We start from the raw sequence: 18340 nt of genomic DNA, 5'->3' as shown, positions 1-18340 counted from the left end.
TCTTTCCTTAGTGACAGGACTATGAGGGTCTTCTCCCCATCGGCGGCAGCAGACCCGATGCCTATTACTTGTGGAGTGCCCCAGGGATCATGCATCTCGCCAACACTCTACAATATCTTCACCAAGCCACTCTTTGACGATCTTGACAACCTGGGTATCACCTATCCCAACTATGCAGACGATGCCCAGATTCTCCTAATCACCACTAACTGGGGATTATGGGGAAGATCTGGCTATGGTGAACACAGTCTATAGCATCGTTCAGGCATGGATGGCCACCCATGGCCTATGTCTGAACGTTGACAAAACATAGCTCATCATCCTGGGCACTGCAGCTCGCATTTCAAAACTCAACCTTAATTACTCGACCTTCATTATTGATGGGAATACTATCAAGGCCGCTAGAGAAGTAAAAACCCTAGGTTTTTACCTTGATTCAACCTTATCCCTTACCAAACAGGTAAACTCACTGGCCTCCTCTACGGCCTTCACATGTAAATTAATACGAGCCGGAAAACAATTCCTATCAGTTGACAGTTGCTTAATCCAATCCAGAGCCCTCATCCTATCAAAACTTTTATTGTAATGCTCTCTACATAGGGGCAAACAAACAACCATCAACAGAATACAAGTGCTCCAAAATAATGCGCTTAGGGCAGCCTTATGTATTCCTAGAAGAGGGGGCGTGGCTAACCGCCATGTGAAGAAGACCGATCCTTGTGGAGCTCCGCTAGATGTGTCCACGATTTGCTGCCATTTCGGCTTTTTAAGCTTCTAAATCATCCCGAAGCGTCTCTACATGTGCCTGCATTCGCCCTCACCACCTACTGCGATTCCTGGGTCTGTCCACACTTTCGCCGCAGTGTAATTCCCGGGCAGCAGGGAAGCGAAACGACGAGCTGGAAATGGCGCCCGTTGTACGGGACCTCGCGTAACACGGCACGCGAGTGAGGAAAGCTGCTGATCGAGCCCCTGGGGACGGCGGAGCAGACGGGGGCCCCTGTGTGTGCCCCGAGACCAGGGGAGGAGTGCGGGCTGCGCTGTCTGTGGCGGCGCGCCCGTGTGCGCTGGCTGCCTGCGGCGTGGAGCGGCCCTGCTGGGTAGGAGGTGCTCCGCTGCAGGCCTCGAAGACGACAAGCATAGCGGTGCGGCCGCGGTACCAGGCTGCATCGTGGTGTGCTGACCCGGTCCCGAGCAACGTTGGACCAGTGAGGTTAGTAGCCCCGCCGCGATGATACGCGGTGCTTAGGGGCGCACCCGGGGGGGAGGGGGAATTCCTTCTCATCTCCCCGGTGTCGCTGGCGAGCACCCCTCCAGGAGTCACCAGAACGGAGGGCCTAGACTGCAGCCCAGCGAGGGGGAACATTACTGTGCACTCGGAATAAACACGCACACGGCGACTTCCCGCTGGGCCCATCACCAAGGCGAATTCGGCCCAACCCCCTGAAGGGGGTCCTCCTGCCCATGTGCTGGACATAAAACCCCAACGCTAACAGCCCCTCAGGCACGGGCATACACAACTACTGGCCAGTTTATAAGCCTGCCTCACAGGAAGGGCACACTGAATAAACCGACATAATAGACTTCCACTTCGATTCCATTCCCCGGCAGAACACACCCACGGGGCTCTAACTCTGGCACTCCACCACGGTGGGAGCAGCTACGTTGCGGCCCGTTAAGTAAGTCGCCTCAGTGGCCCACAAACAAGGCGTACGCAACATACCCTGGGCGCGCCTAGGCTCCCTGTGCCCCCTCAGACATGTCCTCAAAAGGGGCGAGATCTAAACAGCGCCAGACCACCATGGAGACATACACTGCCGGGGGGTCCGCTGGCCCAACCACTGCCAATAAGAGCACTGCTGAGGCATTACCTGACCCCTCTGCTGTGGCAGACGAACCGAACAATTCCCAACTCCTCGAAGCCATCAAGGCATTACAGACAACAATGGAAAATAAAATAGACGCTGTGGCCATCGATCTGGGCCTACTGCGTCAGGATGTACGGACCATTGCAGGCAGGACTGACGCACTTGAAACACAGGTCCAGGAAAACACGGCTGCCAAAACACAGCTCCTTAAGGACGTTGATGAACTGCAGCAAAGAATGAAGAACCTCGAAGACAGAGCCGAGGAGGCGGAAGGGCGGGCGCGCCAAAACAATATTAGACTTTTAGGCCTGCGGAGGGCACCGAGGGATCGAACCCGACAGACTATGTAGAGAATCTCCTCCTACAGGAAATAGGGGCCGGAAAACTCAAACAAGGCTTCACAATCGAGAGAGCCCACCGATCCCTTGCAAGGCACCCCCCACCACCCCCCCGGTGCTCCACCCCGGCCACTAATTGCCAAAGTGCTCAACTACAAGGACAGGGAGACCATCCTAGCTTTTTCCAGATCCGGTGGCCAAATTCAAAGGGGTTCTGCAAAAATAGCCATTTACCCTGACTACATCTTTCAGGTCCAAATGAAAAGAGCGCAATTTATCTACTCCAAAGCCAGACTCAAAAATGCTGGATTACGCTACATGCTCTTGTGCCCGGAAAAATTAAAAGTGATTCACAACAACAAAACGCTCCTTTTCGACAACCCCGAGGAGGCCCGCGAATGGATGGACGGGATACAGCTTCCAGACATCGAAGTAAAAGGACGCAGACCGCGCCAGGCCACACCAAACTGACCACGGATGGAGTCATGCTCCACACACACATGGGAACAACGCGGCTAAACTCTGAATGCAGCAAGATTGATTCTTTAAGCGAGCTACACCGAGGATAGTTCGTTCACTCTTCTGACCCCTGAAGTTTCTCTTTTTTCTGGGTAGTTCTACCCACCCGTAGGGCATCCGAAGACCAATGAATGGTCCAACGGAGCGGAAACGGGACTGTCATAACGGGAGAAACCCCGCTGGATCTGTTCAAAGTTTGGGGAGTTTACAGTTATCGGGGGGTGGGAAACGGGATGTTGGTGTCATGGAGGGGGGAGGGGACACAGGGATTTACTGTTATAGTTGGGTACCACGAACTAAAATTACCAAGACCACGGGAACTCTTTATACGCAATGCTGGAACAGCCGGACCTCAAGTTCAGATAGCCTCAACCGTCTGCCCACACAGCACCAATGGATGACATAGTCAAGATCGTTACTTGGAATGTTAGAGGCCTGAATAGTTTTGTTAAAACAAAGACGTGTTCAATCCTACCTCAAGAGATGCAAGGTCGGAATCGCCCTACTACAGGAGACCCACTTGACAGCTAAGAAGCTCGAAGCCCTGTCCAGGTCCTGGCGAGGCACCCTGATAGGCTCCGCTTACTCCTCCTATGCCAGAGGGGTCTTAATATGGATAGCCCCTTCGGTCCCCTTTAAGCTTACTAGCTCCAAATTAGACAACGAGGGGAATATGGTCGTGGTATGTGGCTCTATTGAAGGCAGAGAGCTGTGTCTAATTAGCACCTACGCACCCAATCATGACGCAACTGTTTTTTTCCGCTCTCTTTATTCACGGCTCACCCCTTACATGAACAGAATCATAATTTGGGGAGGGGATCATAATTGCACCCTCGACCCTACACGGGACAGATCCGACACTAAACACGATCGCCCATCCCCCCCGGCCAAAATCCTGTCCAAGTTGGTCCAACAGCTTCAACTCTGATATCTGGAGGGATCAGCAAACTGAGAAACGCGACTATTCCTTTTACTCCCCGCCGCACGCCGTGCACACCAGGCTGGATTACATATTTCTTAGCCAAACACATCAATCAGCATTTGTTGACGCACATTATTTGCCGCGAGTGCTATCGGGCCACTCCCCCCCTGCTGATTACTTGGGAGGTGTTCCCGTCTAGGCCCCCTATACCCACATGGAGACTGAGAGCAGAGGCCCTTCTCGACACTGTCTTCAGAGAACACATTAGGGATAGCTCAGAAGAATATTGGCAACTTAACCTCAAAAGCATCAAACACATGAGCACCACCTGGGAGGCATATAAAGTAGTTATGAGGGGGGAAATGATTGCTGCGGTTGGGGGTGCCCAGAGATCCATCACAGCCCTGTTGGAGCAGGCTGAGAGTGACCTGAAGGCCCTGGAATCGAAGGCTGACTCATCCCCTGATTATTTACGTAGGATCACCGAACTTAAACAAACTTGCCTGACCCATTGGGAATCCCTGGGCAAATTAAGTCACGCCAAACACACAGAAAGAATCCACGCCCTGGGGGACAAACCGGGGAAGCTCTTAGCGTGGCTTTATAAAAGGGAAACCCCCAGACCACCCATTTGCCACATAATCACACCTGACGGCACTACTGTGCATACCCAACAGGAAATAAATTCGGTCTTCTCCGACTTCTATTGTAACCTGTACTCCGAAACCCCGCTCCCTTCTGACACACAGATCGAGGATGCTCTCAAAGCCATTAACCTGCCCACGCTGGACTCACACATGGCTGAGACCCTTGACGAACCTATTACCCCTGACGAGGTCAAGATGGTAATCAGATCGCTGCCTGCTGGGAAGACCCCGGGCTCTGACGGCCTCCCCGGGGAGTTTTATAAGACTTATGAGGACACACTCGCCCCCATATTGACCAAGGTCTATAACGAGGCCTTCGAGCGTGGCTCCTCCAGGACTCCGAGTGAGGCCGTGATAATACCCCTGCTCAAGCCAGGGAAGGTTGGAGACGAGTGCGACTCGTATAGGCCCCTCTCTATGTTGAATGTAGACTGCAAGATCCTCACGGCACTGCTTGCCAACAGATTACGCAGTGATCCCTTTGTTGATCCACCAAGATCAGACTGGTTATGTCCCCGGACGTTCCATTACTGAAAATCTGCGCAGGTTACATCATGTCATTTATAGTACAGAGGGGAGCCCACAGAAGCTCGCAGTGGCGTCACTGGACGCCACCAAGGCTTTGGATTCTGGTGAGGTGGGACTGGTTGTACGCTACTATGGCTAAAATGGGGATAGGTCCTGTATTTCTGAAATGGACGCAGTTAGTCTATGCTAACCCCACCGCAAGGGTACGCACCAATAGAACTTACTCTGAAAAGTGGCCCCTGTGCAGGGGCACCCGACAAGGTTGTCTGCTGTCTCCCATGCTCTACATCATCGCTGCAGAGCCTGTAGCGGCCTACCTGAGACAGGAATACGGGGATGGAGGCATTCATATTAACGGAGCCACTCACCTTGTCTCCATGTACGCCGATGACACCCTCTTATACCTTCAGGACCCCGAACACCTCCTACCGTATATCCTGGAAACTCTGGACTGCTTCCACAAGCACACTGGGATCCAAATCAACAAGAGTAAATCCTGCCTCTTCCCCCTAGCTGCACTACACAGTGAATGTTACGGGTCTCTCCCTCCCCTTGATCTGAAATGGCAAGCAACCTCCTTCAAATATTTAGGGATAACTATACACAGGAACCCCGCAACAGAACATATCCTTAACACCGTTAGGGCCAAGGACTCGCTTTCTAAGTCTATGGACTTATGAGGCCGGCTCCCGCTCTCAATGGCAGGAAGGGCGGGCCTCCTCAAAATGGTAGCCCTCCCTCGCTTACTGCATACCTTCACCAACGTTCCCTACTACATCCCTCCCTCGTTCTTCAGGGACCTCAATAAACGTTGCAGGGGCTTCCTTTGGGGGGCTGGCAGACACAGGGTGGCATTAGAGACCCTCCAGCGGCCATACGAGAAGGGCGGACTGAAGATCCCAAACTTCGAACTATATTTTCTCGCTGGTCAATTGAGCCATGTTGTGCAGTGGATGGCTGACGAGGACACAATAGATACACGCCTTCTTCAGCCAGCCCTCCCCCAGCTACTACTCAGGGACCTACTCTGGACTAGAGGGGGCGCCCTTGAACACTGCCCTTACCTCGCCAAGCTTGGGACACGCCTCTGGGAAAAGGCCTGTAAGCTGGTAGGGCCTAAAGACCCGTACTCCCCACAGATCCCTGTCGCAGCACTCATGTTTAACCAACCTTGGGGGCACCTTGAGACTCGCACACTATGGGAGCCCTTTGGTGTGGCCACGCTGGGAGACTTGTTTCATGAACAGGAACTCATTGCCTTCCCCGACCTCTGCGACGCCACTGGTCTCCCCACCGGGCAATTTGTACTGCATAGAGCATTCACACAGGCCTTGAGTGGTAGGTGGCCTGAGGCTACTGAGCAAATAGAGGACAATGTATGCATCGAAATGATCCTGAACGCTGCTGAAGGCGGCCATGAGACCTCTCGTATCTACGAAGCCCTACTACAGGGCTCTACCAAGGATGACTTGAAATGCCGGAACAAATGGGAGGCTGAGTTAGGCCTTGTTTTCGAAGACTCCGATTGGGGGGACATTATCCATTACCACAAAAAAAATCTCCCGTAATGCCCGCTTACAGCTCATCCAACTGTATATAATCAACAGAGCGTACCTCACCCCAGAAGCTATATCTCGATTCATCGGCGCTGGCACCCAACTTTACCCCAAATGCAGCGAACCCGAGGTTGGTATGACACACATGTTTTGGGGCTGCCCAGTGCTCAGAGAGTTCTGGGTACGAGTAAAGGTAAGAGTGGCCGGAACGGACATTGACATTGAGGTGGAAGACCCCTCGGCATGTATCCTGGGCAGGTTTAAGCGCTGCACGAAGAACAAACCACTAAATAAACTCAAAAACCTCATATACATCACGGCCAAAAGGCGCATAGCCATGAGCTGGAAAAGCCCCAGAGGCCCGCCTATATCCTTATGGTGGGGCGACCTTTTAAAATGGACCAAGGCTGAAACGGCGGCATGGGAGACGGCGATTCAGGTGCAAAGATTGGACTCTAGCGACGAGCTACAACGTTGGGTGGCCCTAACAGTACCCTTGCTCTATCCTGAGCCACCTGAGAAGGAACCAGATGGCGATACCGACCAGAACGTCTGTTAGAACTCTTGAGGAACTTTGTTCTTACCGTGGTCTTGGTGGGGGGAAGAAGGGGGGAGTTGGGAGTTTATTTTCTCAGGTCATTTATGATATGCTTTTCTGTTACGAATGATGATGTTCCTGTTACTTGAGATACGGAAAATAATAAATATATTTAAAAAAAAAAAAGTATTCCTAGAAGAGTACACATCTCTGAAATAAGAAGACAACACAAATGGCTCTCCACCCAAGAAAAAGTGAACCTCAAATCGGCCTCCCTCATCCACAAATGCTTAAACAAAGCCCCTTGCTACCTAACAGAACGATTTATTAGAAAAACCTCCATCAGACCGCCAAGAACTGCCAGCCCCAAGAGTCTTCTAGTGCCCAGATTTAAACTGATCACTGTTGGAGGGTTCAGCTTCCCAGTTAGGGCAGCACAATTGTGGAACTCCCTACCTTACACACTTGGATCTGACCAAACGTTTAACAAATTCAGAAAGAACACAATTAAATGGCTCATTGCGAAAGATATGTAACCCACACTCTCCTACCGTACTAACCTAGCTCTGCCTGCATGTAATGGACCTCTGATATAGACTTGCCAATATGTGAACGTCTGCTAAATGATGATATGTTGTCTCCTTATGCATGCTCTTATACATGTACTATACTGTTTTACCTTCATCCTGTTATGCCGAAGAAAGTTGTTTTTCCTTTTGCGCTGTAACTTCTGTAACTTAGCTGGAAGCTCTCTTTTCACCTGCGCACTGATACCCCCGGGTCCGGCGCGCACAAATAAATAAACAAACAAATACACAGCCGTATCCCTAGCGAATCTCAAGATAGATCGAGTCATGTTACGGGCTTTAGACTTTTTTTGTTTCCACAATCTGCCTGTATGTTTTAGTACTATCAATCTCTAACCCTAGATATGGATAAGAATCCACATACTCAATTGTTCTGAGCGTACACTTAAGTACTGGTCTTTACACTTTCTTTGCCGATACGGCCAAGACTTTAGTCTTTTCCATATTTTTGGTTTCCATATTTTTGGTTAACTTGTTGAGAGACGCATAATTGCAGAGTGCCATAAACATATATTTCACACCCAAAAAGGTGTGATTTAAAAGCATGAGGTCATCCGCATATATTAAACAAAGCAGGGGACATCCCCCTACCTTTGGGCAGCACCCAATCTCTGTATTTAACCAATCCGGCACATCAGACATGTAGAGATCATACAGAGTCGGCGCCAGGGTACAACCCTACTTGACGCCTTTCCATATTTCTACCATGTCATTGACCACACTGTCATCCGTAAGTCTGAATGCCGCCTTTGTAGACTGATGCAGGTCCTGCAATATACTAATAAGCCATGAAGGGCAGCCGGCTTTGATAAGTTTCTCCCAAAGTCTAGGCCGGTCCACTGTATCAAACGCGGCTTTAAAGTGCAGGGAAATTAAGTACAGTGTCTGTTTACCGGTCTCCAAGGTGTCACAGATTAATGAGTCCAGCATCCTAAGGTTATGGCTCGTGCCAGAACCGGTACGAAAACCAGTTTGGTAGTAGTGTAAGATCTTAGATTCCTCAACCCATTGTTGAATAGCCTCTAATATAAAAGTTGCGAATATCTTTCCCGTCACATCTAATAGTAATAATCTATAATTTTCAGGGACCATCCTGTCACCTTTTTTAATAGACAGGAAGTAAGATCGCTTGCTACCAGGAATCTGGGATATACTGATTTTGTCAAACCTTTTCAAATAGAGCTCTCAAAAAACTGTAGCCCACTGATCCGGATTCCTTTTTAACACTACATTAGCCAGCCCATTAGGGCCCAGGCTCTGGAGTTTTTCGACTTAAGGATTGCTTTTTTTTACCTTCTCAAAAGTAAAGGAGAGAGGCCAACCACCCTCAACAATGTCAGGTGTTATATTTTGTGTGGGCTCACCCCCTCTTTTTTCTAAATAAGCCTTCCAAATTTGACCTTGTATGGGGTTGGCTATATGCTCTTTAACTTCTCCTTTAGCCTTTGACAATATAGACCATATTGCCCGAGGACAATTTCCACGTAATGTTTTAATCATACGCTGCCAGTTGGCATTACAGATTGAGAATTTCCAACGTCTGAGCCAGTCCTGGTATTTTCTGCTAAACTCTCTACATCGGTTCCCGTCTCAGGACATTTACCTGTACCATATGGATTTGTCGTCTCATAGTTCTTTTTGTATCCCGTATGTTTTTGTCATAGCCATGGGAGTGTTTGTTGCAGATAGCCAAACCCACTTTACCAACCTTACCCACTCTTCTGGTGAGTTGGTACATCCATTTTTCTATTCCTACTACAGTCATGGCATCTATTTTACCTATCAGAGTACTTGGCAGATCACTCAACATACCATCGAGTTTTAGTTAATTATTTTCTGTCCACTGAACCCAATTGCCCGCATGGTTTACCTTCAAATTTGTGACACCACAATTTTCCACCTCCTGACTAGAAATGTCAATTTCCAATAACAAAGGGTCATGATCACTATGTTCAGTACTAACGAACAGGATTATACCCGTTTGAGGCAGGCATTGTTACCAAACAGGTAATCCAGGGTTGCCACACAGTTATTACCTTTCCAGGTGTACGCCCCTGGTATAGCCCCCCCATCGTCCTGCCAGTCAACATCCACATATCACACAGACCCAAAAAAAGGGATCCATTTCCCACCTTTAATGTTCCCTTTCCCTTGGTGCATAATGCTTTTTGGCTGGACATTTCTATAAGTGGCTCTAAGAGTGGTGTCAACGCACCGAGCATTCAAATCCCCTCCAACAATTATCAGCTGTCTCTCCCCATCCTTTACATTGGTAATACAGTCCTCTAGGCAATTTTGGATCTCCTCGGGCCATTTAGTGCCCGGGGGGGGGGGACATATACATTAACTATTAGCAGCTCCCAATCCAACACACCCTCTTTGTCCACCACAACAGCCATCAGACTTCCACCCGCTGAATCCATAAGGACTTAACTGGAACGAAACTTAGTTCGTACTGCAATAACCAGGCCGCCAAATGGTCTACCTCGGTCCCCCTTGGAGGCTAATGAAAACCATCTACTACCAAGGAACAGTCTAACCAAGTCTCCTGCAGCATAAAAATATCTGATGATACAAACAATTGGAGTGAACCCGAATTATTCAAAAGGTGGCTGTACCCACGCGTTTTCCAGCTAACTAGCCGCAAAGGTCAGGTGGTGGTCTTCATAGTTCATTGTTTTACTGTACACGTCGATGCTTCCCAGGGGAGAGCAGCATAACTTCAGACATGCTGGCCCTTGCCATGGCTAGGCTTAGGGCAAGACTGAATACTTCTCATTGCACGGCCCCCTGATGCCATGTCTTCTTGCTCTTGGTCCCCCTCCCATACTGTTGCTTTCCCCCTGTCCCACTGTCACCCTGAGCCCTAGTTGTGCACTCAAGGGGGCACAACTGGGTGATAAATAACCTTTGCCAGCAAAATATCAGAGTGTAAAAAAAATAAAAATCTCTCCCACTTAAATGTTATGTGCCGAAATCAGACTAGCCTTAAGAAATTCACCTCAGTGAGAGCAATCTAGTGATATGATCACCTGTTAGAAACAGGTTTCAGAAAAAGCCTGATTATATGATGTAGAATTATCCAAGATGCCATCACATTAGATGGGAGGGAAATTGGGTGTAGACGTGGTATTGTACGATCGGACCAGAACATTTTTAAATTAAAAAGTTACAAAAAAAAGGTCCGACCGTGCAATACGACTGAAAAATACTACCACCAAAAGGTAAGTAAAACACTAGCAAAAAAGAAAAAAAAGGAAAAAAAATGGGGGCTGCAGGGGTTTCCCCCACAACTCCCACTCACTATACTGTGAGGTTCGGGGGAAACCCCTGCAGCCCCCATAGTATGTAAGTGTGTTCGCATGAGAAAGGTGCAAACATTTGGTAGTTCTCACCTTTCTCATGCAAACTTTCCGGCCGCGGCAAAATCAGCCGTGGTCGAATCGTAGACGTTACTCCTGTTATACTGCCATCTTCATTAATATGCCCAATGAGTACAAAGGGTATGGTTTAGTGTGGAAACATTATCCAATCACACACAATGACCAATTATACCCACTTCTAAAGGGAGGGGTTTTTAATCTATTGCTTTCCTTTTGGATTACTAGCAGTACACTGGAAGAGAGGCCTGCCTGGAGCTAAAGCCCCAGGCCTTCTTCAATGAAAAGGACAGCAAACCAGGCTATGGAGGGACGCTGACCCCCAGTTTTCTGACTAATACCCACCTGCTCCTAGAGAGGGGAAAATTAAACACGTCCTTAAGAGAGTACCCGCCTGTCTGTGAGACAGGCAGTAGAAATGTCTGTGTAAGTATAAGGTCAAGTGGAAATAGTATTGTAGGGAACTATAAATCAAAGGGGAATAGATTAAATCCTGACACCTTTTATTTGTGAAAGTATTGAGGAGTGAATGACTGAGCTTTACGCAGTTTTCCCCCCTCGTTATTTGTTTTCCTTCTGGTGCCAGAAGGAGAGGTGTGTGTGATGTTGCTTGTGGTATGCGTGTTGGTGAATGGTTTTCCCTCGTAGTATGTTTTGACTAAGTGGTTGATTGAATTGAACAGAACTTCTTTGGTTTCCATTCGTTGCAGTTGTCAAGTTGTGTTGTTGGCCATTGCTGTCGCTCCAGTATGGCTCGTGGTCAGGGTATATACACCCCTATGTCTGGTTATGTGTTCCAGAGTGGCAGGCTCGAGACATGGGTGGCAGACCAGGTAAAAGGTGTTCTGTACTATTTACGAGGGTTCAGATTGTTTTGTTTGTAGCCCAATGTTGTTGCAGTGGCTAATGCTTGGCCATGGCAGGGCGAAGATCCGAGAGGCAGGAAGTTGGTTTGTTATGCAGGCATGCTGATGAGGTCTGATTTTTGGCCACAAGATCTCTTTTGGTGCTTGCTTCAGGTTGTGTTTGTTGAAAAGAGGGAGATGTGTCAAATCCTCTTTCCCTGTATGCATGAGTGAATGAGGTCACTGAGAGAAAGTTGAGTGAGTGGTTAGAATGTGTACTTGTAAAGCTGGTTCCACTCCAGGCAGTTGGCGAATGTTAAGCCTGGGCTGTGGGTGCCAGTGGGTCCCCTCTGGGTCTCTGCACCTTATCCAAGCTCCTATACTTGTTACATCTTAATAAAAGGAGCTTGTACCACCTACATGGTGTCTGGAAGATCCATCTTTGCAACAGTTTGTAACATGTATTCAAACAAATATACAAATTGAAAGAATGTCCAAACTAAGCGAGCCTTACAAACCCTACATTTCACTACCATTGCTAAACACCAACAAGAGGAGCAGCTTTTCACATTGTGATTCCTTTGGCGAGGGGGCACATTTTGGGTACGTGCAAGGCAGCTAGTCAAACGAATACAAAAAATACAAATTGAGGAAACGCTTTGTTTTTTTTCCGTAAAGCCAAGTATGCCCTACACACAGCCCTACAGATAAGGTGCGTATCTTGGCTTTATACGCATGTAATTAAAGCCATTACGGAGCATTTAATTTTCTTCTGCGTACCGTTTACGCTGTATTTATTTTCATCAAAAAGCATACTTTCCTCCACTAGATGGCAGCAGAGGGCAATAATCTCCATATCGAGTGTATTACACAACTTCTTTTATTAAATCACTGAAAGTACAGTGGGGTTAACTAGATTGTTGGCACTAATAGCTTACCATTCAGGCTTAACATGTTGATGTAAGGATTTACATGTTGCCATGTGGTGTTATTATGGAAATTGTGTTTTTGGAATTAAACTCTTTAAGACATCATTACTGTAGGCCTTGAAATCCAAACTATGTGTACTGAGTAACGCTTGGAAGGTATGTGGTCAAATTTGCAGAGTGGATTAAAATCCCTGCTTCACTGTTCAGCCAAGGTTTGTGATCCAGGTCCCCTGTCCCTATACTCCACCCTGCCTCCCACCCCATCTGTCCGGCCATCCTACTCCCTCCTTTTTGGATGCAACCAGAGGACCACTAGTTCCTTTTTTCCACTTCCACCACTGATGCGATTAGCGTTCATGGGCTGAATTTGCTGTGATGTGTGTTATGTCCGAGATGCAGATTCTTGGCTATCTAGGAGGAAACCTATCGGGCAATCAAGACTGCTCTCCTAGAATGGAAGTAGAAGATGGGGGAAGGTACAGACAAGTCTTTAATACTCGAGGAGTTCATGTGAAATTATATTAAACAAGCAGCAAGGAGTAAGCCAAGAGACATAAACTTTGTCATGTGCATTATATAAATGGTCACTACTATTAATGCTACAGGTCGAACAGTGGAACAGAGGCCAGTCAGGCTTTTTTAGTAGTAACTAATTGGAAATAAATCACTTGTAGTAGCAATTTCTATTTTTGCTAAAAAGGCACAGTGATAAAAGTATTTGTCCAGGATCACACACTTAGTGTTGAAGTAGGGCTTTGGGAACAGTATTCAACTTATGCACTTGCCTGCATTTCTTCCTAACAGTAATTGCCAGAATTATGTTTTTTGGCTTTGTACACAAACAATAAACCAGTAAAACTATAAATATGCCGACCATAATGCAATTCAGCTTGCATGCACGTTTTGGTTATTTGAAGTGATATTGCTAACTAGTGTCTCGCGATCCACATTAATTTCGTGCAGCAGACAGCGGGAAAGGTAGATTAGCAGTTTGTGACTTTTGCTAAGATTATGTGTGCAAGTTACTGTAAGTAAATCATATGCCAACAATTGCTTACTCACACTCCCTCTGCAGGCAATACATCAGTCTGAATCTATAGTAGTAGTTCTTAACAGAGTTTCTAGGCTCTAGAATTTTGAAAATGAAGCTGTGTAAGTAACAGGTACTTGTAAGTTATTTTATGGCAGAATATTTTCCACAAGTGTAATAAAGTGGTTAAAGCCAAGCCAGACAACTTTGATCTACAACTCTTTTGGGCTACGGGTCTGATTTTACATATGCATTGGGTGTATGTTGGATACGTTTTACTCTCTTGTAGAGGAGAAAACTCATTTTTACTCTCTTAAATTTGCATTTACGCTCTAATTTGAAAAATCATGCATAAAATACACCCACATCAAAATCTTATCTGGAGCACTGCCTACACAGGACCCATATATAATTTAAAAGCTCTATCTTTGTGTTTAAGTGTATCAGAGGCGTAAATAAATATAGTACTGTAATAAGTAACAAACGCAACAATACTTTGTCGAGTATGCCCTATACAGGACTCATACATAATTTAAAAGCTCTATATTCGTGTTTAATTGTATCAGTGGCGTAAATAAATATAGTACTGCAATAAGTAACAAACACAACCATACTTGGTCCAACATTGGTATGAAACGGTATATACAATATTTTTTTTCTCCATCTTCCCCTTCCCCCCGTCTTGTCCGATTTCTCCATTTCGTCAATTCATTGTGTAAAGTTTAAGCACATTTTTGACAAAATGAATTTGGTTATGGTTTAATATATATATACCTTACGATAAAATACAAGATTCGCAAGCATGAGGCTTATTTCAAATCAATTAAGTCAAACATTCTGATAGCGAGTAGGATTGAACTCCAAGGTAAGAAATCTGCGAATGGATGAGGTTGGGTAATAATAACGATAAACACCTTACGTGGTTCCAAGTAACCTCATAACAAAGCAAGCACTTATCACACCTGCATACTTGCCAACATTCTGTGGCCAAAAAGATGTAGGATTTTTGAAGTTTCAAAAATAATAATCCACATAACAATGACATCACAGGAAATTGCAAAACATACATTGTTGGCACCTTTGAAGCATTCTAAAATACACAACCCATCAAACAGCACAGCATGGAAAGATGTTCAAATGTTAAAAATGTAAAATTCTGAATGGTAAATTAACACCAAATTCAGTTATCTAACTTCACAGAAGGTAATCACACAGAGCTGGTAGGCAGCGTTTGCCACTGCTCTGTAGCAGCAGCCTGGGCAATACATATGTATTCCAGCAGTTCAAGTTGAACACTGAATGATATGGAGACGGATTCGACCCTCAGTCTGATAGGCAGATGCTGTGATGGTGGTACGCTCTGCCACTTGCCTTCACTGGTGGTTCACCTAAGGGTTGTCCAGGTAAGAGCTGTCAGGACAGTGGATTGGTCTGAGCCCAATCAAAGTAATCACCTACCAGTCCACTGTATAGACAGACTAATTAATGTGCTGCACGCTTTGTCCTGGAGCCCGCCTTAGTGTCACATAAATTACCTACCATTGTAAAAAGCAGTAGGATCTGTCACTCAAATATGTAGGCAGTAGGACTGCTTAAAAAGCAGTAGCTTACTGCCTAAATCTGTAGGGTGGGCACGTATGCACCTACCACGTTACAGTGGGCAAGGCACAATGTCGTATAACCAGGTACCAGTGATTTATATGCTACTAAAGTAGGGGCATCTGCATAGAGTTTTCAATAAAACAGCGTTTTATCAAGTTAGCGCGTCAGTAAAAAATGAAAGAAACATATTTGCAGCCCCGAGACTTCATCCACACCCAAGATGCCCGCCATGCAGGCGCACACCGCTGTGATAGGCAGCGTAGCGGTTGGACTGTAGTGTTTCAAATACGCATGCGTGGCTGTCATCGCTTACTATCCTCCTAGGTCTCGTAAGGATACCAGCGTTTTCCAAGCGGCTCACCTGCACCGCAGCGCTAGTTTTTTTTATTTGTTATTCCTGCACCAGCGCAGCATATTTACCAGTTTCCCCTGACGTGTTTTTCATGCAAGCTGTGTTGAGCGACATATGTAGCGTACAGCCCACCATCTGCCCTCCACCCCCGCCCCATTGGTACAGCCCCACGTCTCACCGCTCGGGGTCCCGCGGGAATCTGAAGAAGGCCAAATCAGACTGCGTGCTTTTCTGAGTGCAGTTAGGCGCAGCGCAGAAGTTGGGCATTGTGTCCCTCTACCTCCCCAGGGGAGCGCTAACACCACTAAAACTTGTAAATCGTAGGCCCATGGACGGTGGTCTGTGTTTACACTCCGTCTCTATGCCCCCCCCCGCGGGGACAGACAGGCACTGGTCCGCCACACTGATGCGGCGACTCCACAGTGCTCGGAGCGGCCTGGAGGAATGAGCGCCAACTGGAGGCAGGGAAGAAATTGATCACTGACATAGAAGAAAGACAGAAAACCAAACCTTTTGTCAGATAGACACAGAGGAAAGACTACATGACGAATTTATATAAGAAATACGCAGATTTCTCTATTAGAAGCATACATGACAACTTTTCACAGTGGGAGGGAGGGGGCGGATTACTTTTGCGTTGCGCCACTACCGTGCCCAGACTCCAAAATTGTGCGTAATGTGCATAGCTCCAACTTAACCTAAGAGGAGAACGTGCTGTAACTCACCACATTTAGGACAATTGCTCTAGAATTAGAGCAACACATTTTACTTATGTTTACCTTTTTATAATAGTGTATATCTTATTTATTTCATTTGTATAGCGCGCAAACAGCTCAGAGGCATCGTGGTCCTGTTACAGGTACAAACCAGCTCCAGCACCCGAGGAGGAGAATAGACACCCAACCCACACTATTCAATCCATCAGCATTAGAACTCCTACAGAGATCGCTAGAATAGAAAGGCGAGGAGCAATTAGAACAGTTACAGAGCATGTTAGAAGAGCACAAGGAGCGCCTCACACAAACCTAAAACCCTTCCAGGCTTAACCCCTTCGCCCACCCTGATGAGTCTGGGAGGATTGGCGAGTGCCATACTCGGACAGGGTTCTGAATGTTAGCATGTTAAACTTCATACAACCAACTAACAAAAAAACTCAGCATTTCTGCAGACTTATCTCACACAACCACCTCTTGCACAACAACCCGCACGCACTTCACAACACTGCAACAACACATAAGCCGCACCAACAGCACACAAGGACTGACATCGATCCGACACTCGCACCAAAGCTCAGCACCCGGTGTATAGCGAGTTGAAGCTGCCAACAGAACACCACTCCTCTCACTATCCTACTCCTGCTTCACCTACTAACCCACCCCACCTTCTCGTTTTCAGATCCGCCATTGCGCCTGGGGACCAACTCTGTTTAGTGATGGTGCGCGGTACAAATACATTTAACATGTCATTAGCATTAGGTTACAAATACAGTGTAAATGGGTGTGCTGGAGCCTTCAGGATTACAGCAGTGGTTAGCGATAAGGAGAACTGCGTTTTGAGTGCTTTTCTGAATACCCAGTAAGATTTTTCTGCTCTGGGTGCGGAGGGAAGCGCGTTCTGTTGTTTGGCTGCTAGGTAGGGGAAGCTTGCCCCGCCTGCTTTGGTGCTTATAACCTTGGGTAGGACTAGGCGGTCAGTGTATGGTGTTCTGGTGAGTCTTGTTGAGTGTGCTTTGATTAGTTTTTGAGAGAGATACACAGGGCTGTGGCGGATAGGCACTTGTGGGGGATTTAGAGGGTTTTGAAGGAGATGCAAACTTGGATGGGAAACCAGTGGGCCTCCTTTCTCACTTCTGATATGTGTTCTCTTCTTGGGATGTTCAGGGCTGCTCGTCAGGCATTATTTTGAATTGTTTGGAGTTTCTTGATGTTGCCGGAGGAGGTGCCTGCAAAATGGACATTGCAGCAGTCGACCCTTGAGCCGATGATAGCTCAGGCCACCGTTAAGCAGCTGTTTCTGGATACGAAGGGTCTGGCAGCATTTAGGACTTTGGTTGAGTAAGCTGCTGACCAGGCGATTGCATTCACAGGCATCGGTTTTGACCGAAGTTGAGACGGGAATGGAAATGTTGGTTAAATGCGATTTTACCAACCACAAAAACAAAGTGGTACATAACATCAAAAAACACTGAATAGATTTTTTTTAATTTATTTGGGGGGTTACATAACAGAGCAGACAAAACATCGAAAACCACCAAATTGTTTTTGTTTTTTTTATTTGGGGAGGCTACCCCCCAAGCCCACCTTTTTTCATCCTTTTAAAGCCACCCCAACCCAATCCTGACCCATTTTAACCCCTTACCCCACTACCCTTTATATAGTTATTTAATCTTTTCAGTGTTATTGTCCACTCTGTTTTGTTCACAATAAAATGGCTGGATACTGGAAATGTTAATCTGGAATGCAGAGTAAAGTTTGGAGAGATTATTTAGGGCTTTAGGGGGTCTGACAGTAAGATTTTTTTGTTGTTTTTTTGCTTATGGTTAAAAGAAACCTTTACAAACAATTTCATTCTAAATAGACTAACAATTAGCATATCAAAAAAGGAAAAGAAAATCATAGGAAACCACATTAATAACAACCATCTCAATAAATGGCGGTCATCAATAATTCATAATCCCACATTTCTTGAATTCATATAAA

General features: G+C 46.7%; 1 protein-coding gene across 2 annotated transcripts in view; it reads right to left on the bottom strand.

Annotated features, from left to right (window-relative positions):
* Positions 1 to 16128, bottom strand: part of THAP12 (THAP domain containing 12) — a 142661-nt gene extending 126533 nt beyond the window's left edge. Inside the window, exon 1 of one of the 2 annotated variants that reach the window (XM_069640047.1) lies at positions 15820 to 16128. In XM_069640047.1, coding sequence (XP_069496148.1) covers positions 15820 to 15908 — 89 coding nt within the window. In that variant the 5' untranslated portion in view covers positions 15909 to 16128. Of the gene's footprint in view, positions 1 to 15226; positions 15298 to 15819 lie in introns of those variants that run through there. The other variant, XM_069640048.1, reaches the window with a different exon arrangement.
* Between the last annotated feature and the right edge of the window lie 2212 nt (positions 16129 to 18340).

Source organism: Ambystoma mexicanum, chromosome 7q, assembly GCF_040938575.1.
Source record: "Ambystoma mexicanum isolate Mex_15411 chromosome 7q, UKY_AmexF1_1, whole genome shotgun sequence".
NCBI lineage: Eukaryota > Metazoa > Chordata > Amphibia > Caudata > Ambystomatidae > Ambystoma > Ambystoma mexicanum.
Note: the sequence above shows the minus strand (reverse complement) of the source record. Positions and strands in the feature narration are given on the sequence as shown.